This window comes from Atractosteus spatula, chromosome 23 (assembly GCF_055471065.1).
Source record: "Atractosteus spatula isolate fAtrSpa1 chromosome 23, fAtrSpa1.hap1, whole genome shotgun sequence".
NCBI lineage: Eukaryota > Metazoa > Chordata > Actinopteri > Semionotiformes > Lepisosteidae > Atractosteus > Atractosteus spatula.
Window position 1 is genome coordinate 15,429,364 of NC_142728.1, and position 25,188 is coordinate 15,454,551.

Sequence of the window (25,188 nt, forward strand, 5' to 3'; positions counted from 1 at the left end):
AGCTGCTTCCCTGGTGACCACAACCATTCCTACACACAAACCCAGAGCTCTCTTAGGTTCTGCCCGCCTGCATCAAACACACCTGCTTCTCTGGCAAACATTAACCCCAACACACACCTCAGGCTACTGACTGCGGGATGAGAAGGGTCCCCCCTCTGACCCTTCTCCTTCAGGAGAGAGCTGTCTGCCCATGAAACCCACCTGGCATTGTTCTCAGTCCGTGTGACTCAGTCCAACAACTGATGTCCAGACCAGAGAGCCTGCACAGGCTGTTGAGAAAGTTCTCAGCTGCAGCCAAGTAACACACAAATCTGTCAGAGTTTAAGACCTGAGACATTTATGACTCAATTGGTGTACTGTATAACCTCGCCAAAACTTGGAGAGCTATTTTTTTAGTTTACTTGCCTCATAGCTTAATGACAGCTACATAAATACAGCAACATCATAACCATTGTTCAAAACCTTATATGCAAGGTAATCAATCTTGAAAGTGCAAACATTGCTTACCCCAGCCGAAACTCAGCTGCCCCTCCCAGACGAGAATCTATTTAGCCGCATGTTTAAAACTACTCTATGGATAGAGTGTCCATGGGAACAGTAGTCTCGTCCAACAGCAATTAAAGTCTTTCTTAGAGGGAGAGAGAGAAATCACTCTAGCATGCTTTGTAAAAAAAAGCATAAATATGTGATATTAATTACAAACAAAACAAGCATGATACATGAAAAGAACAAAATTAATTCAAGTGATAAAATGGGACGACTCAACACAATTTACCAAACACTAATTGAGCTGCACTGAACTCCTAACACCTCAAGTCAAGTATAAAATCTCAATTACATTATTACTGCCTCCGAGATGATGAAAACACTAGTGCAATAAACACATTATCACCAGCTATGTTCTGCTCTTCAAAACCGACATTGTCTTTGCAAACTCGGTTCTCTGAAAAGGAGTAAAGTCATCACCAGAGGCCACAGTACGTTGTGGACTTCTTTTTTATCCTGATGTATATTGTATGTCAACCAATTCCCCCAGCTCAGACTCCTTACAATTCTTTTTCTCCATCAGTTTCAGGAAATGTCCCAGTCATGCTAACCTAGTCTACCAGGGTGGTAAACATATTCAGCCTTAGGTTTGAGATATCTTGGGGAAATCCTTCTGGCTCCGATTAAAGATCCTGTTCATGACTCCACATGGAAGAGTCTCCAATGAAAGGATAAGGTGAGGTTCAGGAGAAGGGCTTCCTCAGTCGAACTCTTTCCCCATGGAGGGGAGAGTGGCTTTGGAAAGTTCTGAAGACTGAAAGGTCTGAAAAGGAGTACAGAATACTCAGGGATTTCATAGTTTTCATGATAAGGCTATGCTGTAAATTCTGTCCAACAATTAAATACACTTTGTTTTATACAACAGTATAACATTGTTCTGTAGCACCCTGAGATACTGATAACTACAGTAAGTCTCACAAAAACCTACTTGTCAGCAGATTAACAAGGGATATGTCAGTTTAACAGTGGGAAATCACAGCTTATACACAATCTTTAATTGCTTCTTCAACATCGTCCCCCATCCTGAAGCTAGAAGCTACGCTGCTGTGTCCATTTTTTTTATGAAGGACAGACTGGTCACTTGAGCAGGACATAGAAGTCCTGGACATGAGGTTGCTATCCTTCATTGAAAGTGGAGGTTTGCAGTGATAGGACAGTCCTGTCCAGACCATCACACATGGCTCTCCCTATCATTCCGGGCAAGGTTTTGGAACTCAAGACCTCCCAGATCCCAGTCCATTATTGACAGACTACATTTATAGATTTACATTTAACGTGTTATTAGGTTAGAAATCATTGCGTGTCACCACCCGAGACGGTGAATAACAATGCGCTGGCACAGTCCAGCCTCTAACAGATCATTTGAATGTTGAAACACTAAATGTTTGTCTTCAGATGGACTGTATAATAGCAGTTATAAAAGGCAAACACAAAGGACAAAGAAACTATTCATTCCAGGAATGTTACCTGTCATTTTCACATTCTACTTTTGCAAAAATACGCAGAAAAATGACAGCGGAATTAAATACTCTGTGGGAGTTTAAACCTTAGAACAGGAGAAGGGCTACATGGTTGTATATTAAATAGGACCTGAGATGGAAAAAAAAACTATATACTGTAGCAATACATTCTTCACAATCACACTCTTGTCAAGGTTTTAGGCATTGATCCCTAACAAATGCTCCACTTTATAAAATCCGACTGATGATTTTCCCAGTACTGAGGTAGTATCCCTCTAATCCAGCTGCATATACAGTACAGGTAGCTGCTGCAGCTGCAGTATATTACTCCCTGTTACCTGTCCCTACAGGCATGTGTGCGTTACTGTATTGCTGCTGGTTCAGTCTGGGGCTCTGCTGCACACTTTTAGAAATGTGTGATGGAAGCTGTCATTTCTAAGAAAGCAGGAGAGGCAAACACAAACAACGAATGTTTGCAATGCATGAAATAACAGATAAAACTTTACCTCTGAACTTACCAATCTAGCCCTCCAGCTCCCAAAGTCTATGGGTTTTTGTTCCAGTTATGAATGAGATTTGGGTAGAGAATTAAGTGCAAATAGCATACATGTTCCTTATTTGTTTTGTTACTTGGATTGCTCATTTTTCAAAGAAGTATACCATCTAGACTTTTTTTAATATTCTGAGCAGTCTCCTGAGCAATTAACATAATGATTTACTTACTCAGACGTATATAAGGTTTTCCTAATTAACTAATTATTCCAATCACTTCAAAAAAGGTATAACCAAATACTGAGTGTCTTAGCCTATTGCCTGTTGTAGCCTATTGTGCTGTAGACCTAAGGTAAATAACACCTTGGAATGCTAAGAAACATTGCAAATACAGGGTGCAGCTTATTAAATAACTCCTATGAAATTGAAATCTGAAAAACAAGGGTAAAAGTGGCCTGCAGAGGTCCAATCACTCATGTTCCACACACTGCAGTTAGGGCAGATGTGAAACCCGGGAACTGTCATGAACCAAAACAGAACTTAACCATCTACAGACCAGTTGGCCGCAATGATTCATCATTTAGCCAGTCAGCCTCGTGATGTTCATCATACAGGAGGTTTAGCAGTGATACGAGGTGGCCAATTTACAGCATATCCAGTAAAATACATTTCTGCCGGAGGAAATGATGTGATTTAATGTAGGCGTCTATTCACTTAAATCTAAGTTCCTGTACAACCCACTCCTGCAGGATCTATGGGTCCTGAAACTGCACAAATTTCAGAGAACAGGTAAAGGTCTGTTCAATGCTGAAAAGAAAAGGACAATGTTTTGGCTTCTTCAGGTGTCCACAGCCAAGATGCGTCTCTTCGTTTCAGCATGGAACAGACCTTTGCCTGTTCCTTTGCGTCCCACGCCTGCCGACGCCCTACTTGAACATATTTAATGGAGATTTGTTTGCCTATACTGTTGGTAAGATTTACACTAAGCTGAGAAAAAAGTTTTCTTCCTGAGCAGCACAACAACGGGTAACCACTGGGAGGAGACAGGTCCTCCTTCTCCTCACCCTCCTCTTTCCAATCGAAGACTCAGGACGCAGATCGCAAGAACTTCAACAGGCTGACACAAGATCGCAGTTCTGGAAATGCGGCGCTGAAAGATACACAGGACACAATCCAGCTCAGCGGAGACGCAGGTGATCGATATCCAGGTACAGCATTAACTGACTCGATCTTCTCTATCGCCTAAAGGTTTATTATTTGTCAGTTTTACCAGTGTTGATCCATTTGCTGGATTTACCAAACAGAAGAACCTCAAAACTATGAGCAAGATCAACATTTCTGGCCTCTTGTGGTCTTTTTGAAGATGTTTTGATCTGTTTTAGACAGGAAAAATTATGATTTCATTAATAAATAATAATTACTTATAATAATCTACACTGTTGGGGAGCAAATATAGAGATTTATCTGCAGTCTCAAATGTTTCTGAGATTACAATACCAGATGCCAATTAAGGTATTATTACTTAGTTACTTAGCACAACAAAAAAGAAATATGAAGTACACAGATTCACAAGTCCCGGAACTGTGAGAATGGAAGAGACATTTGTTTGACTATATTGTTAAGATGATTTACACGAGAATTCACCTTTCCTTCTCAGGAGCACAACAGTGAGTCATCACTGGTAGGCACATAGGAGATTGGGTCGGCTTTCCCTTTCTCCTCCTCTTTTTAATTAAAGAATCAGGACGTAAATCAAGATCACAATCACAATCCTGACAGACGGCACTGAAAGACACACAGGACCCAATCGAGCTCGAAGGAGAAGCTGGATATTGATGAACTCATTCTTCTCTATTGCCTAAAGGTTCGTCTTTTGTCATTTTTCTCAGCGCTCAACAGTTTGCAATAAGTATTGAAATAGCAAAGTTCTTCCATAAGGACGATATAACCTCAAAACTGAGAGCGAAATCAGCATTTACTGTCTCTGGCATACTTTCTGTAAACGTTTGACCCGTTTTAGGAAGAAAAGTTAGGATCCGATTAATAATCAATAAAAATTCTTACTCTCGTTTGTTGGAGAGCAAACATAAGAGTTTTATCTGTAGTTTGAAATGTTTCTGATATTACAATGCGATCTGCCGATGAAGGGATTGTTACTGTAGTACAGCAAAACAAATATAAAGCACCCCGATTTTATACTTTTTATACCATTTGTATAAAAGTGTATCTTTTATTTTTTTTTTAAATTTCAAGAAGAATTACAACATGTCCTTTAAGGAGAAATTAAGCATCAGCTTTTAAATAATAAAGATTTGTCTTGTTTAAAAAATACCCAGAAATTTCTGTGATATATTGTTTTTTATATTTATATTGATTGTAGAATCATAAATCCATCTCTGATTCAGCAGGAGGGTTAATTATTCCAAGTTTGGGATCATTCATTGAGCTATATCTATGTACATATGGATAATGTACTGTATGGCATGACTCAGGATACTACTGGTCTCTTTAATATTTGTACTGAAGTCAAATATTTAATAGAAACAGATATTTTGATTACCAGCTCTCTGTGAATTGAGGACATCCCTCATGGTAGCATTAATGCTGCTTGATATTATAAGTGTAAATGTACCGTTTTGACTTTATTCCAATATTAAGGTTGATTTATATACTGTATTTGAATTCATTTTTGTGTAGGATACTTATCTTTAGTTACATAGGATAGCAATAGTTTCTGCTATTATATCTAGTTTTGTTAATACAGTGTGTATAAAGATTAATTTGAAATGGATTTTTAAATTTAAAGATAACATGAAACAGTACTGATACTTCAATAAGAGTTTTTTAGCGTGAGAGGTGTTGTAGCATTGTTTCTCGCTTAAATATGGCTTGTGACTTTATCTTACAAATTTGGATTACTAAGCAATTTTTATCATTTGTGATTTTAAAAATGTTTGTCAACTTTTAACAGATGTATAACAATTTGCTGATAGGAACACTTTATAGAGAAATATTAGTCAGTACCCTAGTCAGTTTATATAGATTTTTTTTATAGTACTTTCAAAATACTTGCACAGGATGATGATCTGATTTAAAGAATGAGGTAATAATGATAATTGGTGTCATTTGATTAATGTCAGAGCACAGAACAGCAATAGGGAGTATGCATTGAGACTAAAACATACTTATTATCATGAAATAGTAAAAAAAACATGGTACATGCTGGCTCCATACCTTAAGCTCAAAACATGTTTCAAAGCATTGTCATTATTTGCCTAGGAAACAGTAGTCCTATTCATAGAAAAGATCTTAATCGTACAGGGGGGTTTTTACTGAGTTTAGTCATTTTGTGTGTGATCAAGACTGTAGGTATGAGGGGCCTCATGAGTGGCTCTACTGGGAAAGGCATTTGCCCATGCACAAGTGGAGTGTGGGATCCCGGGTTCGAGCCTCAGATATGTCATGAACCGATTGTGACTGGGTTTCTGCAAATGGCAGCACACAACAGGCTGAGCACCACTAAGGGCAGGGCAGGACTGGTCAGCCGGGGCCACACAGCCAGCCCTACAGCTGCTGCTCCTGCTTGCTGGTGATAGCTCAGTTGGTACCGAACCTCTTGTACGGGTTTGTGATGCCTGTGGTGTGTTACAAGCCTAGTGGGTCAAAGGAGTCTGGCTTCTCCTCGCTCTCCCCTGTGTTCAGTTACAGGGCTCATAGCTGTAAAAACACGTAATGTAATTTGCCCATATCAGGTAGGTGTAACAAAAATAATTGCAGATCACACATTTAAAAACCAATTTGTAGGTATTTAACAGCTAGATTGTTCCTTGGGGGATTTTATTATTAATAAAAGAAGCTCATTGAATTTACCATTCAGTATTTCAGGATGAACGAGGAACATATGAAAAGCTACAAACAAGAAGGATAAAAAGGTCGACCCATCTGCTGCAGGTTGTTTAGTTATTAGTAGCTATTTGACTGACGATGTGATCTCATCCAGTAATTTCGTGAAAGCAGAAAGGTATCGGCGTCAACAAAATGGCTGGATAGCTTGTTGCAGAAACGAACAACCTTCAGAGTGAAGTGCAGTCTGTTTTCCAATGTGATTCCCTGCATTTCCCGTTTGTCTTGTCTGGTTTCACTGTTGATTCCAAATAAGTCCCTGTTTAATCATTATAGTGTATGTTTGGAGACGTGTGTAGGAAAGCCTACGATAATCAAACCAAAAAGAATAATTATGAACTGTTTTTTCCCCTAGACACAATGCACCCATTGTCAAATAGCTACATAGTGCACAATAGTGCATTGTGCATTGTGTCATGGTCTAAAGCCAAAAAGAAACTTAAGACCAAACACAATATTTTCATAGTTCAGGTGGGTAGTTGTGTCAGCATGCATAGGCTGCAAAGGACTCCAAAACGTAGTCTCCATAAAGTTGGAGGGCATGGTTAGTGTCCTTGATATATGAAGGTACTCATATGAATGCTACATTTTTACAATGGATATCACATCTCGATAAGACCATCATTGTGGGGAATGTAGCATTCATATCTGTACCTTCATATATCGAGGACATTTTTCCAAGCCCATAGTTTCTCATTTCACCTCAGATGGCCATGATCACACTGATCTCTCCGTCTGCGTTCTCAAAGAAGGGTTTCTGCACTAACCCTCTTGTCCAACATAGGATGGATTTCAAATTTCTCCTGTTCTCATCGAAAGGAATAGTTTCCCCAAACTCAAGTCAAATTCTAACAAGATACACATTAGATTGAGCACCTAGTCAGATTCCCAGTTACAGTATGCAAGAGAATCAAGACTTAAAATCCACTTTTTTATTTATGGTTGATTATAATTAGCTGGTTCTGACAACACTCCAAACTTATCGAGCAGTTTTCACTTTTTTAACCTGTTTTTATTCCCATCTGTAGCTGTTTCACATAGTCTAATGACTAGAATTTGAGGTGCCCGGCCCTGGTCCTGCATGGCTGCAGTGCTGTAGGTTTTATGGGTCGCTACCACAAGCTGACCCAGGGCAAGAGTGTAATAATCACGGGTCTGCTACTCAATTCAGCCACAACAGGCATTAAATACTGAACTTTAAAGTAGTCTCACCTGTGAGCACAGAAGGGGTTACTGAAAACAGACCAAAACAAGGTACAAGCCATACCCATACAACACACAACAGTTTGATGTTTAGAAGGGTGTTCAACTTCTATTTCTCTTTTCTAAAACAATGACGGCAGTTCAGTAACTGACAGCAGGTGTCGGACCCCAGACCAGACGACACTGCGCTGCAGTGCTGCCCTTGTGTGTAAAAATCCTAGATGAAGAACATGCTGCCCCTACAAACCCCATCAACACACCTCATTCACTCAGGAGTCTCTGACCCTCTGTTTCTGTTCTGCTACAGGTATCAGCTCCGACCACTGATCTGGACAGGTGAAAAATATGCAAATTCCAATGGCAGTGAAACACTGGTTACTGGCTGTTCTTGCACTGCTTGTCATAGGTCTGGTGTGGTTGAGTTACAATCAACACACGTTAAGACCAGTTCATTTCCTGGTACCAGGTCCAAAACATTCCCTTCCTTGTCCAAAATATCTGCTTGAGGAAACTATTTACCCAATCAAGGATACAAAACACTTCATTGTTTCTGCCTATGAAGATCACAGAGAAAAGAGACTGACTCATGTTATAGGGATAGTTCTCCGAAACAGCCTTGAGCCACTTTCCTGTATTTTCTGCTGTGAAAATGGCAACACTTTCCAGACCAGGGCACAGGTAAACATCCATACAGACCATTTCGGATTCCCTTTTGCAACTACAGACCTGCTGTGTGAAGAGAATCCTGAGTGCAATGCTTCACACGTCACTATCGAAAGGGAAGAAAGGAAGAGAGGAGGGAGACTCTTTCTGCCCATACGGAACCGGGAGAAGACCGAGGGTGACTTCCCTTATGAGTTCACAGTCTGCATCTCCAACCTGTTTGGCGACTACAACAATGTCCTGCAGTTCATACAGACCATGGAGGTGTACAAGATCCTGGGAATACAGAAGGTGACCATCTACAACACCAGCTGTGGGCCACAGATGGATAAGGTTCTGCATTACTACTCAGAGGAGGGACTCTTGGAGGTGGTGCCATGGCCCATAACAAAATTCCTCAATCCGTCCCATGGCTGGAATTTTGCAGAGCACAAGGGAGACCTGCACTACTATGGACAGCTGACTACACTCAACGACTGCATCTACAGAAACATGTACAAGTCCAAGTACCTGCTCCTCAATGACATGGACGAGATCATAATGCCCTACAAGCATGGCAGGCTGCATGAGCTCATGGGAAACCTCTCTGCTCAGAACCCCAAGGTGGGAGTCTTTGTGGTGGAGAACCACATCTTCCCCAAGACCATGTTCGATGACAACAAGACGTTTGACCTACCCCTCTGGAGAGAGGTGCCAGGAATCAACATACTGGAGCACATCTACAGGGAACCAGTCAGGAAGAATGTTTTTAACCCCACCAAACTGATCATCAACCCCAGGAAGGTGGTGCAGACATCTGTGCATTCTGTGTTAAAAACTTACGGGGAAACTTTCAGGATCCCCCCAGATGTGTGCAGAATAATACACGTCCGTGTGCCACTTCAGGGTCACCTTACTAAAGAACAGCTGCTTGTGGACACCAAGCTGTGGGACTATCAACAGGAGCTAGTGCCAAAGATTAATAATGTCATACACAAGTCAGGGATACTGAAGTGAAAAAGACCAACACAATAAGAGCAGGGATCTTCACTACCGGTCCAGGATATTGCCAGTCCAGTATGCTTTATAGGTCTCTCCAAATAACTGTTTTTGCAAGATAGGGAACACATGTACAGTAATTGAGCAAGAAATTTGTACAATAACAGTTTTGGTCCTTGAGAGCTATACATTTTTGTTGACCATCATGCCCTGTTGATAGTTTTAGATTTGATAGTAATCATTACTTAAAACATAATAACAAGCCAATTGTGAGAGAAGATTTTTTTCCTGTTTCATTTCTGGTCTTCTACCTACAATGTGCTATTTAATAGATGCACAACCCAGCTCTTCTCTGATTCAAAGTTTTAAACCCCCACAGCGACTCACTGTCAATCTCATTCACCTACTTAAAAACAACATTGAATATCAAAACCATAACTGAAACAAATGTTTAATGAAACTGTTAGATGCCTTTGTAATTGACACAAAGTGCTGAAAAACGTTAAATCTGTTAAATTCAGTCATAATCAAATCCTTGGTTCTCTGAAAGGGAAAGCAGGCATCACTGATGACTTACAGGCACCTATCCCTTAAGGCCAGTGGAGACCAAATCGCATTATCCTCAGCGGTCAGGGACACAGTTATCATTGTTATCTTCAATTCTCATGAGGCACTGCAGGAGGACTGCTACGTAGCGCCCGATGACGTGGTGTGTGCTGGGGTATCCCAGTCTTCTGATGAAGAACCACAAGGAGCAGTGGGCCAATTCCATCTCCAATCTTCCAAAGTGCCTTTAGTTCTGCTGGACTACGGACGGGTGTAAGCACCATCCTCTAACACCTGGACAGTATGTCGGCCATCATCTTACTCACTCTGGGTGAGTACCTACCCAAACAGCATGCTTTTTTTGTGGAGCTTCTGATGATCACACAATAGAGTTTATTAACGTTCTCTGTCGGGGTTTGGAAGTGTGGGAGAAGTCCGGAAGGATTCAAGGGAGACAAGCTTGTTGCCAAGAGAAGCAGGTGGACAGAGGCACAAAGAGGGTACACAAGGACTTAAAAAAGAAATGTAAAGTTTTATTTGGTGCTCAGATCTCTTGCTTAATCTCTCTGTAATTATTTGTCTCTTATCAGGAAATGACAATAAATTGCTTAATCTAGTTCCTTTCACTTGCAGTGTTGATTTATTCCACTGAATACAAAAGAATGAGGCCAGTGTCAGGCCTGTGGGATCCTTGTCACTTGACACGTACTTTCCAATCTTGGTGTGTTTTTTTTTTAAATAGTTATAAATTGTCTCTGTGTGTATTTCAGTTATGCTCAAGAATTACAACAACATGTTGCAGGTTGTTCAGGCAGTGGAACTGTGCAGAACTGGGCCTTGTGGAGCACAGCATTCACCTACTAGAGCCCTTATGCAGAGGGCTCCGCCTTACGGCACAGGCCAGGCTGTGGTGGAAGTCCTGTCCTGAAAGGTCCTCTTGCACCTCAGCCCCTGCGCTGCTCTGCTACAGCCAGGTCGCCACCTTGAATGACTCCCCTACCAGACCACGTACTCCTGCCACTGTGTCATCCAGAACAACTTTCAAATTTCCCCCTTTTGTCGATAAAGTCTGCTTGACAGCTGAATAGAGAGTCATGTCAAGGTCATGCTCCAAAATACGTTTAGTTAATTCAGGGTTGAGTGAATGTGAGGCCTCCAAAATGACAGCCTTGTTTTCTCATGTTTGCATTTTTACATAGCTATAAATTGTCCTCCAAAATGCCCTGCTTGGAATGAGATCAAATCAAACAAAATCAGTTGGAACTCTTGACAATTAAGCATTTAATATTAGAGTTATTATGCCGGACCATCCTGGGCTCTCCTGGCCATGTAATATCACGATGGGTAAGTACTGTGCGACTGCTTGGCATCGGACTCGGGACAACTGGGCCTTTTCTGAAGGTGGTGTATGTGCATATATAGATTGTATCACTCTATTTCACACCACGGGGAGGTCTCTCTGTCACGCCTCTCACTCTGTCTGCACTCTCAATGTCAGATTTGAGAACGCTTGCCCTTGTATGGTTACAGGCGAAATCGGGACCTTTAGGCTACTTTTCACAACAGGTGGGAGGGTCCTGCCTAACGAAACGGACAAATCAGAACTCAGGTAATCAGATCTGACTTTCTTACAGCCCCTTTGTCTCACTTAACCTAAATACACAACAGTAGTACTGCAAATATTGGCTTCCTGTTGGTAAAACAGGACGTTTAGCAGCTCCAAATACCCTGAGTGTGTAAGTCTCTGGGGGGGGAAAAATCCAACTCTGAATTTAGGAAGCGCTCTTTGAACAAGCGGAAATAGTTTTATAGTTTTTTATACAACACGATACAATATACAACATTTTGTGAACTGTGGTCATCTCAATGTTAATACGGCCATCTAATGATAAAGTCAGAGAGGACAAACGAGCAAAATCTTGTTGGACATATTTGAATAATTGCGTAAAATTAAATTCAAATAATACCCGGATACGTGAACTTGTCAGGCACAGTTGTGAGTGCAAATGGTAACTGATGATTGATAGCAACAAGGTTAAGGGTAATTAACTCATGCTAATGTAAGTTCGGTGTCTATCAGGAGACTACAGAAAGATACGGAGCCCGGGAGGGACCATGAGTACGAAAAATGAAGTTAGTTCGAGGGAACGATTTACAATGCGTGCGCACGGAATAACGAAATCGTCCCCTCGTTTTCTTTCAGTCGTGCGCACGGAATAACGTTTTCTTACTCTGTCCTTCGTTTCCTGTGTCACGGTAGTCGCACAGACAGTAGAAATCTTCTAAAACGCCAGTATTATTATCCCCGGCTCCTGCCAGCGCTACTATCAAACACCAGCGAACACGTTACCGCGTCTTTACTGTATATCACTACAGTAAAGGCTGACTGACACTGCTGCAGATTAGGGTAATGGCTAGAGATTAATTGATTTCGTTTTATTTTTGCTGTGGGGATGAGTTATGAGGGCGTTTTGGCTACTCTTGAACACACTGTCGACAAGCGGGGACTGAAGAGGATTCCCAGGTTTAAAGGGCTCTGCTGACGGCGATATGCAGACATACTGCACAGTAGGAGAACCGATCGGCTTCGTTGTTGACCAAGAAAACACGATTTCGTGCGCACGAATGAAAGAAAACGAGGGAACGATGTAGTTATTTCGTGCGCACGAACTGTAAATCTTCCCTCGATATATCTTTTTTTTTTTCCCTTACTGATGGCTCGGCCCCTCCCGGCTCCGCAGAAAGACGCAGCTGCAGGGACAGTAACACGCAACTCGACGCCATCTGCATACAGAGTCATCCCCGGTCGTTTTAGTCCTGGTCCAGGTGATATCTGGTAGTTTCCTGTAAACCCTTCAAAGCCTTTTTGTAGCTTTTATCGTTGCTGTAAACGCATTGTAACGCCCGCACCACCTCTAATGCCGGCCGTATGCGTTACAGTATGCAATTAAATGTCAAAACTGTGTAAACTGTGCATTTCCCTTAACGACATCCCCACACTACTGTATGACTACTACCGAACATCACGCAGGACGGGAAAACTGTACGTTCCCAGTGTGGGAAGAGAGACTTTGCAGATTATAACTGCTCCAGCACCGCACATCGACACCATCGGCGACAACCGTAACGGTTTTAAAGGACTGTACGATTTCTGAATATTTTTGACGATGATATTAGAAGGCATCAAACGTCGTAGATAGTACAGGAACATTCAATACGCTAACTCCATCACAGCGCAGTAACACGCTTAATTTCATCCTCCAGTGTTGTATATAGTGTAGTGTTGTCTATATATATATGTGTGTGTGTGTGTTTATAAACACAGTTATAAGTGTTCAAACAGGTTTTAAACTTACCGCTCGGTAGCGCGTGCCCCGCCAGGGTCCTATAACGGATTTGTCACGAGCCGAGGAGGCTCGAGCTGCGGCCGTTTTCCCGCCCTGAAGCGGCTCCGCTCGCCCACCGCCCGTCGAGCAACAAGTCGCCCCGGTTATTAACCGGCAGTTTTTAAAAGTAAAAAACCCAAACAAACAAACAAAAAAAAAAGTGTATCGACAGTATCGCTACAGACGGCTGTGTTTAAATGTAACAAACGTGGCGTCGTAGATACAGACCCTCAAGCGACGCACAGGAAGTCATGTACTGTACCGAGGTAAGAGACAATTTTATTTTAAAAATCTCTAAACAAAGTGCACCCTTTTAAGAAAATCCCTTTTTTTAAAATGTACTCTGCTGAGGATAGGATGATAATTATTAAAACATATTTAATTTGTTCTAGGCTGCACAATCCTATTCGATAAGGCTTATGTTTTGAAGCAAAAAATGTATTAAAAGAAACAACAGAAATTAGAAATACGACACAACAAAGAATTTGTAACGCTGTGTTAATCACGGTGTTTTTTTTTTCTTAAAAGGCGATGCATTCAGTTTGCATTTCCAGTAAAGGTTTGGACAGAAGTTCTAATCTTCTGGTAGTTTCTGAAATAAAAACAAAATATTTCGTTTTTCAAGCAATTAAACATTACGATTAACTGTGAGCATTTGCACTATGGTCATCTGCTCAGATGCACTAGGTGAAACCCGTCTGCGAATAGTGTGTCTTGACAGCAGTCTGGCAGCCCCAGCGAGCTTTATAAAGAGGTGCGGATATTAGTGACATTAATCACACACACACAAAAACATTTAATACGAGTGATGTGATTAAACGGGACCAATCAACATAACTTATTAATCGGTAATTGAGCAGGACTTATGTCGTCACTTAAGTCAAACTGATATCATGAAGTAAGTTACATTATAACTGCCTCCGATTCGATGAAAGTGCAATTAATGTAATCATTATTAAATTAGTAATTTAATTGTATTCAATGTAGTCGATGAAAGTATTCGTGCAGTAAAGACATTTAAGGGGTTTAGCTTTTTTAAACTGTCGCCAGATGTGCTCAGTTCTTCAGAAAACATTTCGAGATCAGTTTATAGGGCAAGTCATAACACTAAAATTTATATTCTTTTACCGCTGCTCCAGCCAACCTCGGACTGAATTGGCAGGTCTTGTGAAAGAAACGCACATCACCTATAACCAGATTCTTTCATTTACTCAGAGCAAAATATCAGGATAAATATCACTTATAACGCTAAGAAAATGATTAAGTTATCAGGAAACAGGAAAATACGTTTTTTTTTATTAAAACCACGACATACATAAAAATTCATTAGGCTTTGTCATTATCAGAATTTTATTAAAATAAAAATGCAATACAACCTGTAAGTTTACTTTTGTACAGCCTGAGCAACCATAGCTGTTCATTTGTCCCCGAGACCGAGAGCTCATACTGTACATCATCCCACTGATGTCACTGGGGCTCAAGTCTGGAGAATAGGGCATCCATAGCATAACCATCGCATTCTCACGCGGCAACAAAGCCTCTGTTACAGTAGCAGTAAGAGGACAGGTGCTGTCCTGCTGTTCACATCTGGAAGAGCCCACAGGACTAGATCAATGCAGAGCTAATCAGGTCTGTCAGGCTACTATCAATCACTGCACGTGGAGAGCTGTAGTGACTGGACTAGAGTTCTGCTCAGGATCACACCTGAATATCCCACTCGCTATTGGAAAGATGTCATGACTCACGGTGTCTTGTATCATGGCCTGTCGTTGATGGACTGTATTTGCCTGCAACGTCTTGTCAGATTAGAAAGTGCTGCAGCAAGACCGAGGAGAGTGAGCGACAGGGAGCCAACTTCCAGAATCCAATATCCCGATGGCACAAAGGCACAGTTCAGCTGGTAAGAGGGGAATATTGTTTCCATTCTGTAAGGCACATATTACTGGTTCTGAATCTGGGGCCTATCCCAGAAGGCACAGCGTGGACCCACACACAAGTTAGAGACAAGTTACCCTAACCAGCTGTTTTTTTTAGATGGAAAGAAACCGAAGTAAACACAGGAGACCATGCATCCTCCACACAGAAGAGTCACCAGTTCCAAATTGAACCCAAGACTAAAGACTGTAATGCAGCAGTGCTAACAAACAACTTTTCACATTTAAATATAATTAAACAATTAGTACAAAAGGTTTAAAGAGAATCCCAATTCTAATTCATTTAAAACAAAAACATCGCCTCCCGTTTCATCTTTGGTTTTAGATGTATTTTCCTCACTTCAAAAAAGTAAATCTGGGAGCACCACTCAAATATTTACCTTTGAGATTGACTTTTAATTTGTAACACTGGAGACAAAAAACATGTAGAATACAGTAGAATCTATATAAAAGACCACAAAACAGTGTTTTTCAAAAGTAAGGTCACAGTCAGTGAGGTCACTGCTGAGGGGCTATCAGGTTAACATGGCTTTAGGAGTGCATCAGAAAGTTTCAAGTCTTACAGTATATTGTAAACACAAATGGTAAGATACAGCTGCAACAGAATAAAATTCAATTTTTCCTGAGCCTCTTAACATTCAGCATTTGAAACATCAAATACTTGATTTCAAAGTGAAATCTGACCTGGATTTGAGAGAGACAACAAATCACTGTGGGAGTTCACCACAGACTGGAGAAGAGATATAGTAAATGGTGTATATGTACAGTATTAAACAGCACAATATAGATAATAAGGAAAGAATTAGATTCACCTAAAATGGCAGAAAAAAATCATAGCTACCCTAGAATTAGAGTTTACGTACTGATGCCCAAAATATTTTAAACTTAAAATAATAAAAAAAATGATAGAGGTTTTCCCTTGATTGCATTAATGCAATGCAGTCCCATTGATAATGCAGTGTCCCTATTCCAGGTGTTTCCAGCTGGTGCCACATCCAGCAGGTTAACAATTTAACCATCAGCTACTAAACATGTAGAACAATTCAGGTGTGAGCAGGTGCAGCTGGTTTGTTAAATTAAATGTTTTGGAGATCATCTCATCAGCAAATACCTACTAACTTTAAGGATCAGAGTCTTCTTCAGTGAACTAATTACTTGCTTAAAATGTGCTTAAATCTTGAAATTTAAGTGTTGTAAAACTGTGATTTAGATTGTTTACAAATAGTACCCTGTAGTGCATACTGGAATGGATTGTGCTGGACCAGTAGTGAAGATTCCTGTTCTAATATCTTGATCATTTTCACTTCAGTATCCCTGACTTGTGTATGACATTATTAATCTTTGGCACTAGCTCCTGTTGATAGTCCCACAGCTTGGTGTCCACAAGCAGCTGTTCTTTAGTAAGGTGACCCTGAAGTGGCAGACGGACGTGTATTATTCTGCACACATCTGGGGGGATCCTGAAAGTTTCCCCATAAGTTTTTAGCACAGAATGCACAGATGTCTGCACCACCTGCCTGGGGTTGATGATCAGTTTGGTGGGGTTAAAAACATTCTTCCTGACTGGTTCCCTGTAGATGTGCTCCAGTATGTTGATTCCTGGCACCTCTCTCCAGAGGGGTAGGTCAAACGTCTTGTTGTCATCGAACATGGTCTTGGGGAAGATGTGGTTCTCCACCACAAAGACTCCCACCTTGGGGTTCTGAGCAGAGAGGTTTCCCATGAGCTCATGCAGCCTGCCATGCTTGTAGGGCATTATGATCTCGTCCATGTCATTGAGGAGCAGGTACTTGGACTTGTACATGTTTCTGTAGATGCAGTCGTTGAGTGTAGTCAGCTGTCCATAGTAGTGCAGGTCTCCCTTGTGCTCTGCAAAATTCCAGCCATGGGACGGATTGAGGAATTTTGTTATGGGCCACGGCACCACCTCCAAGAGTCCCTCCTCTGAGTAGTAATGCAGAACCTTATCCATCTGTGGCCCACAGCTGGTGTTGTAGATGGTCACCTTCTGTATTCCCAGGATCTTGTACACCTCCATGGTCTGTATGAACTGCAGGACATTGTTGTAGTCGTCAAACAGGTTGGAGATGCAGACTGTGAACTCATAAGGGAAGTCACCCTCGGTCTTCTCCCGGTTCCGTATGGGCAGAAAGAGTCTCCCTCCTCTCTTCCTTTCTTCCCTTTCGATAGTGACGTGTGAAGCATTGCACTCAGGATTCTCTTCACACAGCAGGTCTGTAGTTGCAAAAGGGAATCCGAAATGGTCTGTATGGATGTTTACCTGTGCCCTGGTCTGGAAAGTGTTGCCATTTTCACAGCAGAAAATACAGGAAAGTGGCTCAAGGCTGTTTCGGAGAACTATCCCTATAACATGAGTCAGTCTCTTTTCTCTGTGATCTTCATAGGCAGAAACAATGAAGTGTTTTGTATCCTTGATTGGGTAAATAGTTTCCTCAAGCAGATATTTTGGACAAGGAAGGGAATGTTTTGGGCCTGGTGCAGGGAAATTTACTGGTCTTAAACTACATCGATTGTAACTCAGCCATAACAGACCTATGACAAGCGGTGCAAGAACAGCCAGCAACCAGTGTTTCCCTACCATTGGAATTTGCATATTTTTCACCTGTCCAGATCAGTGGTCGGAGCCGATACCTGAAGCAGAACAGAAACAGAGGGTCAGAGACTCCTGAGTGAATGAGGTGTGTTGATGGGGCTTGTAAGGGCAGCACTTGCTTCATCTAGGATTTTTACACACAAGGGCAGCACTGCAGCGCAGTGTCGTCTGGTCTGGGGTCCGACACCTGCTGTCAGTTACTGAACTGCTGTCATTGTTTTAGAAAAGAGAAATAGAAGTTGAACACCCTTCTAGACCCCAAACTGTTGTGTTCTGTGGGTGTGGCCACCATGTATCAGGCTGGTCTTCACCATTGATCTTTAATCAATTTTAAAAAATAATAACTTATAAGAATATTCAATCAAGTATATTAACTTATTGTAGGACTTAATTCTCAAAGATATGGACATTAATTTCGTTGTGACTTACTGACTGGGATGTTTGCAATTCAAGTGCTTCCCATTTTTTACTCTTCAGAGCTATAATAATAATCGAGCAGGTATTCGTCAGGCATCCTTATCGGATTCCACCTAAGGGCTGAAGCAACTCAGGAAGCAGAAGTGGGACTGGGATTACTGATATGTGTGTTTACTGGGAAAGGTTAGCCCTGTGATGAGAGATCTGAGGCAATCCAGGTTGCTGCTGTCAGTGGTGATACTGGACTAGTTGGTGGCACTCTTACCTCTGGACAAGAATATTCAATCCAATACCCCAGTATGGCTACAGGGAACACTGTGCAGTAGGTGAACTCTAAGTGAGATGCTAAACCAAGTTCCTGACTACCTGGTCTTCAGTTTCCCATGATAGTTCCTCTCTGGGCCTGAACAGTTGTGGGCTTAGAATTTTTTGGGGGTAGGACACTGCTTTGTAAATGTAAGGAATTATTATTAATCTTGACATAAGCTAAGAGTGGAGTTGATTCCACAGTAAATAGATACTTCAAAAAAATTAATTCTCTCTCCACATGAACTGAAAATATACAGCCCGAGAACTGGGCTCTCAAACCTAGCTCCTGGTCTCTGCTTGTTTCTTATCTACATTGCACAGCCTATTAAAATGTCATCCTAACTATTCATTAATTCGACTTGTAAAGGATTTGAGAGGATCATCAGAACCAAATTACCATCACGGTTTTTGACAAGAAACGGAAGAAATTATTTTGAGAAGCAAAGGGGTGCAGGCTGCAGTAAAGTTTAAGAACTATAAAGCATCTCTGAGGCATGTTAGAAGTACTACATTTGTGCAGTAATTAAAATAATAACATCCACTATTTAATAGAGCTCTACCTAAATCTGACGGCCCCAGGTGAGAAATTGCTTCGCAGCACTGCAACGACTACTCCGGGCGGGAGTACCAAGAGTTTTTTTTCCCTTCTGTCAAGGCGATACGAGCAGTTTAGGCAGCTTGGGAAAAGACCCGAGAGCGCGGGAGGCGGCGGTTTACCGTCCAAAGAAAGACTGAAGTACGCAATCATGAGACAGGCGGGCATCACATCGGACTTCTTGCTGAGATACGATCGATAAATCTAGACCGCAAAACAGGCAACTGCTATGATCTGTCTGTCCTGAGCACAAGAATTCAGGACACTAGCCATTTCTACCTTGTCAAGACAGAACTGTTTAGGTAGCGCGGAATTAACCTCAGTTTCTTTCTAACATTGTGCCACGTCGTGCGCAGAAGGTTAATTACCGAATTAACTTAATTACCAAATGCCGGTGTGTCTCTTTCACATCTCGCTAATTAAAACTGCTGTTCCAAGTTCCTTTTCCATATGACAGAAACGAACTCTCTTTTTTGTTGCAATGTCAGATTTTTAAAAATACTACATTCAGTATATACCTAGACCTTAGACTCAACAAAAGAATAAGATTAAATTATAGTCAAAGTATTTGGAACTGTTTGTTTCGAAATGTGCGGTGTTCGTTTAAAACAGAATGCTAAAAGACTCTCACGTTTTGCAGAGACGTATTTCTGAATTATCAGCTCACCTAAAGATATAATTAAACGAGGAGAGATACAATGAAACAGGTTTGATTTCACAGTGAGAAAATAAGACACGGAGCACACGTCACCGCTGAATTGTGGCTAAAAAAGAAATGTTTCTTCGATACCGAGTCAAAGGCCAAACATTATTTAAATAAATGAGTTTAAATATCCTGTGATAATTACTGTAAAAGTAAAACGCGCTGAGTGTCATATGTCCATTCTAGAATTAGTTACGAATAAACTTGTAAGTAACCCGCTCAATTCCAGAGCAGCATTTCTGGAACATTAAAAGACCCGGAACTCTGAAAAGACCATCGAAATGGCATGCCATGATGCCGAATTACAGGACAAACTCAGAGACGATTAAAAATCAAACGACGCTGAAAATATGCGATCCGGACGGACTATAAAATAGCAGACGAGTTAATTTTAATCTGCTCTCCGAATGAACATCAAACCGCGGAGCTTGAACTGAGACTGAGGTGAAGGTTTGATTACTCGCACATTGCCAGGAAGAACGGGCTCCGATACGAATGTTTGAAAATCCTCAAATGCATCAACAAAGTCAACAGAAAAGATTTCTTTAGAATGAACAGTGAACCCCAAACTACAGAACACAGTTGGGAACTACAGGGATGTGCATTTTAATAATAGGAGGTACTTTTTTACCCAATGGCTAAAGTCAAGTTGTTGAAGCCGATACCCTGTTTAATGTCAAGAAACCGGATGAGATTCTTGGATCAATTACCTCCTTTCAAACGGGCTACATGGAGGAAATTCTCCTCAGTAACGGTTCTTAGAAAGGTTATAGTGCTGTACGTTTCACTAAACAGGCTCTAATTCAGCTGTACAACCATGTCTCGTACACATTTCCTTTCTTATGACTGTACGGTAGTGTACTGCACTAAGTCGGTACAATGAAAGGACAGACCAATCTTCAATTAATGCCCTTAAAATGTAATATTTTTATTATTATTATTATTATTATTAATTGCTTACACTTACATAGCCTGGAAAAGGTGGATGTACCTTTGAAATATATGGATATACCTAAAATGTACCTTGAAAGACCAATTAATGTTCTAATCGTAACTGTGTTTATCCGGTAATTCTGCAGGACATCATTAAATTTGATCTTCTTTGCATTTTCAGAATCATGACCGGTTCTTATACTGAAAATATTATCCTCAGATACCATCCACACTTTCCCTTCTGGTTTAGTAATACACCTCGTTTAATTAAACACCTTTCCAGTCCACACCCCATTCGGAACTGGGTTATTTTTTCCACGCTGTAACAATTATACATTATTATTACATTATTACAGAGTGTAACTGTTAATATTTCACATCACTGAGACTATTTTTACATATTGACCAGAGCAGTATAACAAAGTTTATTTATCGTTCGATCGTACAGAGGTCGAATTAATTTCAATATTATTGGGGGGGGGGGGGGATCCCCCCTTTTAAAAACCTGTAAAACATCGAGACAAAGTACAATGGTTCTTATGTGGCTATTATCCTCAAATACTATCCAATTTCCCTTCTGTTTTAGTAATACCTCTCCTTTATCAGTAGAGGTTACGCAGTTATTTTGTTATAACGAATTTAACGTCGACGTGCCTTTAATTCTTTGGCCTGCTCTTCTAAAAACAAAACCCTAAGATTACAGATAAATTCTAAAAAGCGCTGATTTTTTTTACTTATTAAATATTCAGGTCAATTACATGTACAGATTTGGCCGTATGATAAAAAATTATCTACTATAACAAATCTTAAGAATCATCGTCGAACATCGTTTTGTGAAAAGCGGTTCATACTGTGTATTTTTTAACGAAACTAATGCTTTCGGTTTTGAACAACTGCCGCACATGTTGCGAACATCCGGAATGACGATACTGTAGTTTACGTTTATTAAAATGGAGTTAAAAAGGTTATTTCAAATAAAAGTATGTTTAACGATGTAGACGCGAGTATATTTAAATAATGTACACCAGCCCACGTCCAGATATTTGTCTATTAGAACATTTACGGTAACATACCGTTAAACATAATGTAAGTATACCAAAAAATAACCACCACATTCTTGGCATAAACGGCATAATATACCAAATACCTTTGAAACAAAAAAATTGATGTGAACAAAATATATTGGCAATAAATGTACACAAAACCCGTCTAGTGATTTTAATCCAACACTGACAGAGGTAAATTAAACGCCCTTCCTCACTTGTGGCGCAATTATGTTACAGGATAGCGGTGCGTAAGACCCCCTTGATCTCGCCCGAATATTACCTGGAAAAAAAACAATTCAGCACAATAAGTAGTTTTTGATATCTGGTACTGTTCTGAAGCGATTTATTTTGAGGGTTACTTTTACTCAAGTATGTTTGTTTATAAAATATAGTACTTTTTACTGCACTACACAGTATTTACCATAATCATTTCCGTTCCTTGTTTCTTCACGATTCTGGCTGCCTTGAAGACCCGAAACTAACGGAAAGCTGCGCAGACTCAGCCAGACTTTTGTCCGCAATCGTCACTAGGTCACGCACCCACGAGACGTCGGGTAAATTGTGAAGACCTTCCTGATTCTGTGCGGAAACTCGTTGCTGACACTGTTTCTGGGTCGTCCCCAGCTGTGTGCTCAATTGCAACAAAATGAGCGCTGAAGGCAGCCCGTCTGATCCCGTGCTCAGCGCAGTACAAATGATTAAGCTGCTGTTGTTCTACCCAACAGGAACTAAAGGGGGCTCTGAATCTTAAGAGCTTTTGAATTACGGTTTTGGACTAATATAAAGACCGACATTAATAATTACCTATGACTTTCTCGCCTGTGTATACAATGCATGTATGTAATGATTAATTTTTAATGGAAGAATTGTATCCTAAAATACTCCAGATGGCGTATGAACTACCTGTGGGATACACTATCAACTGTAACTAGCCAAGAAACAAACGGGTACAAGTTCTGCGAGTCTAATCATATGGCGTATCACAGTGGCTTTTTAATGTTCGTTTATATATCATACAGAGACATAAGGAGGTAGTTTAGACGCATAAATGAACGCATCGGCAATTCATTTTCTACGGTATGCTGCATTTATGTGTACGCAATTCTGTGAGGATAAGCTTTATGCACTTTTACTACTGGAGTGTGTACGGTGTATAATACGTGTATTACGCATTATATACAGTAAATACAGAACTGTTCATTTGATATCAGTAACGGTCTTTGTATTATCACCTTTGGAAAAGTTGGAACATGTTCTTCTACCGACGGCAACATAGGGGGCAGTGTTAATACATTTTGAAAAAAGCAACAGCTTGTGCTGTTATAGAGTTGCTTTTATAAAACGGTTTCCAAATATGAGATTGCTGTATAGAATTAATTTTAATTAAAAAAAAACATTTAACACAGAAATTAAGCTGTTTACGTTCCTCCGCCAGAGAATATAGTCCCTCGTTGATACGCAACGTAGAAACACAGCCATAAGCAACATTACAAAAGAGGGGACATTACCTAAACAGTCCGATAAAGGAATAAATGACTTGTTTTTTATTTCTTGTGCACATTTATTTGAACACTTGCATTGATCGCACAAGCATTGAAGAACTGTCCAATCCCGAGTTCGTCGGGCACTGTCTTTTTCGCCGGGGGGGCGCTCCCACTGCTGCTGGTCTCCGTGCCTGCCAGGATATCGCTCCAGCGCTTTCTGTCGTTAACACTGGGTTTCCAGTAACTTCATAGTGAACTCTCGTTTTTAACAGACACTAACAGACATCATCTCCCTAGCTCCTAACCGAGCGTTTGATCATTTCTGCACCACTGCGCTACGAAGGCAGTGGTTGCTGTAACCTTTTGTCCCAGCTGCTCTCACGTACAGTTTTGGACGTCAACTTTAGATATCCAAAGAGTTCAGTTGAAAGTGATTTTTTTTAAGCGCTGTCGTAAGATTTGTTTTAATGCACATTTATTATGTACTGTACCAATCCACCAGAAAGTAAAACAAGTGTTATTGTCATGAAAATATTTATTACAAATGTTACTCTCTCCCCTCTTAAGAGCATATGCATATACTGTTACAAAATAATAAAAATGCAAATTTCTGAACTTGATTGGTACCTTGGAACTGTAAGTCCCGAGCAGTTTTAAGGCAAAATGGATTCCGGCCCGCAACGCATATTTAAAACTCATTAGTCTTTTAAAATTGCTCTCAGGTGGATATTGTATGCAATTATATCCCTATCTGGGTGTTCGGAATTGCGTGTTCCGGACTGTTTTATGGTACCGTAAAGGTCGCTTCGATGTCACGCTATCGACGCCGTTAATACCCAGTAATTCTGCATAACATCATTTAATTACATGCTCTACGACTAGATGTCTTTTCATGGATCACGCCAGGACAACGTTAATTAAATTATATTTGCAATTAATTCATAAACTACCAATACTACAATCAAATGCCTTTTACGGCCTCTATTGTTTTAAGTAATACATTTCGTCTAAATATTGCTCCGTCTTTTAACCCATTTGGAGTTGGGTTATTCTTTCATGCTGAAAAAAACTCGATTTTTTCCGACAATATTAAATGTAAACTGACTGTACGTACTAATTGTTAATCAATTCTTTACGGTATAATCCTGAACATAATTACGCATTGATTGAAGGTTATAATTTTGGAATTTTAGAGCAGTGTTCAATGCTCAAAATATTTTGTTCCAACATATTTAAAATAATTGTTATCTATTCAACATGTGATCGAATGACCCGTATGAGTATATAATTTACTCATTTTAGTCGAACCATTTCCTCTTTCTTAAAAACAAATTGTAAAATATCGAGTTCAAATGGTCCATTTTAGAAATACACCACAGACGGGGCAGTATTATACAGAGGGCACTGTGGCCAGGGCCTACACTACGAAAACCAAAGGAACTGTGACAATACTTGACCTTCTTATATATATATATCCTATGTATATCCTTCTTATATATATATAGCAAGGATAAACTATCCGAAAACAATGTCCAGGTAATTCTGATCACCTGTCAGACCATGGAAATCGATACACCTATACAAATGCTTTGACCACAGGGCCTATAATCCGGCCCAGAACACAGAACGTCGCGTTCGGAAGCGCAACTCGTCCTGCTGTGTCAATTCGAATACATCCGCGATTTTCCTTTAGGTACGAACCCTTACTGTGGTTCCTCGAAATACGTAGATGTGATCTTTGTTGAAATCGTTCGGTGGTTCTCCGAAAACCGTCATTTCCAGGATTCAACAAGGGCGGCAGGTAATTAAGGACAAGAAGCCGATTGTTCCTGGGCTGAGCCGCGCCCGCGCCTCGGTCCAACTGCTTCCTTTCCTTCTCTGTTCGAGGACCTCGCAGCAGACGAGGGAAAAGTCGTGTTCGTGTGCTTTATCCCATTAGTATGACAGAGGTTACAGAGAAAAGGGTTCGTTTGGGA

At 40.6% G+C, this 25,188-nt stretch overlaps 2 protein-coding genes across 2 annotated transcripts; one reads left to right on the forward strand and one right to left on the reverse strand.

Annotated features, from left to right (window-relative positions):
- Nucleotides 1-7,910: 7,910 nt before the first annotated feature.
- On the forward strand, nt 7,911-10,405 carry LOC148816266 (uncharacterized). The gene has a single exon (XM_088940568.1). The coding sequence runs from the start codon at nt 7,950-7,952 to the stop codon at nt 9,261-9,263; it is 1,314 nt and encodes a 437-aa protein (XP_088796694.1). The 5' UTR covers nt 7,911-7,949; the 3' UTR covers nt 9,264-10,405.
- A 5,083-nt stretch (nt 10,406-15,488) lies between these two features.
- Nucleotides 15,489-22,185, reverse strand: LOC148816267 (uncharacterized). Its single transcript, XM_088940596.1, has 2 exons — nt 22,150-22,185; nt 15,489-17,763 (listed from the first exon to the last, which is right to left on the reverse strand). Exon 2 carries the CDS (start codon nt 17,723-17,725, stop codon nt 16,412-16,414), a length of 1,314 nt encoding a protein of 437 aa, XP_088796722.1. The 5' UTR covers nt 17,726-17,763; nt 22,150-22,185; the 3' UTR covers nt 15,489-16,411.
- Nucleotides 22,186-25,188: the final 3,003 nt, after the last annotated feature.

Excerpts from the sequence above, each read along its gene's own strand:
- LOC148816266 (XM_088940568.1), top strand. The coding sequence starts at position 7,950 with ATGCAAATTCCAATGGCAGTGAAACACTGGTTACTGGCTGTTCTTGCA.
- LOC148816267 (XM_088940596.1), bottom strand. The coding sequence starts at position 17,725 with ATGCAAATTCCAATGGTAGGGAAACACTGGTTGCTGGCTGTTCTTGCA.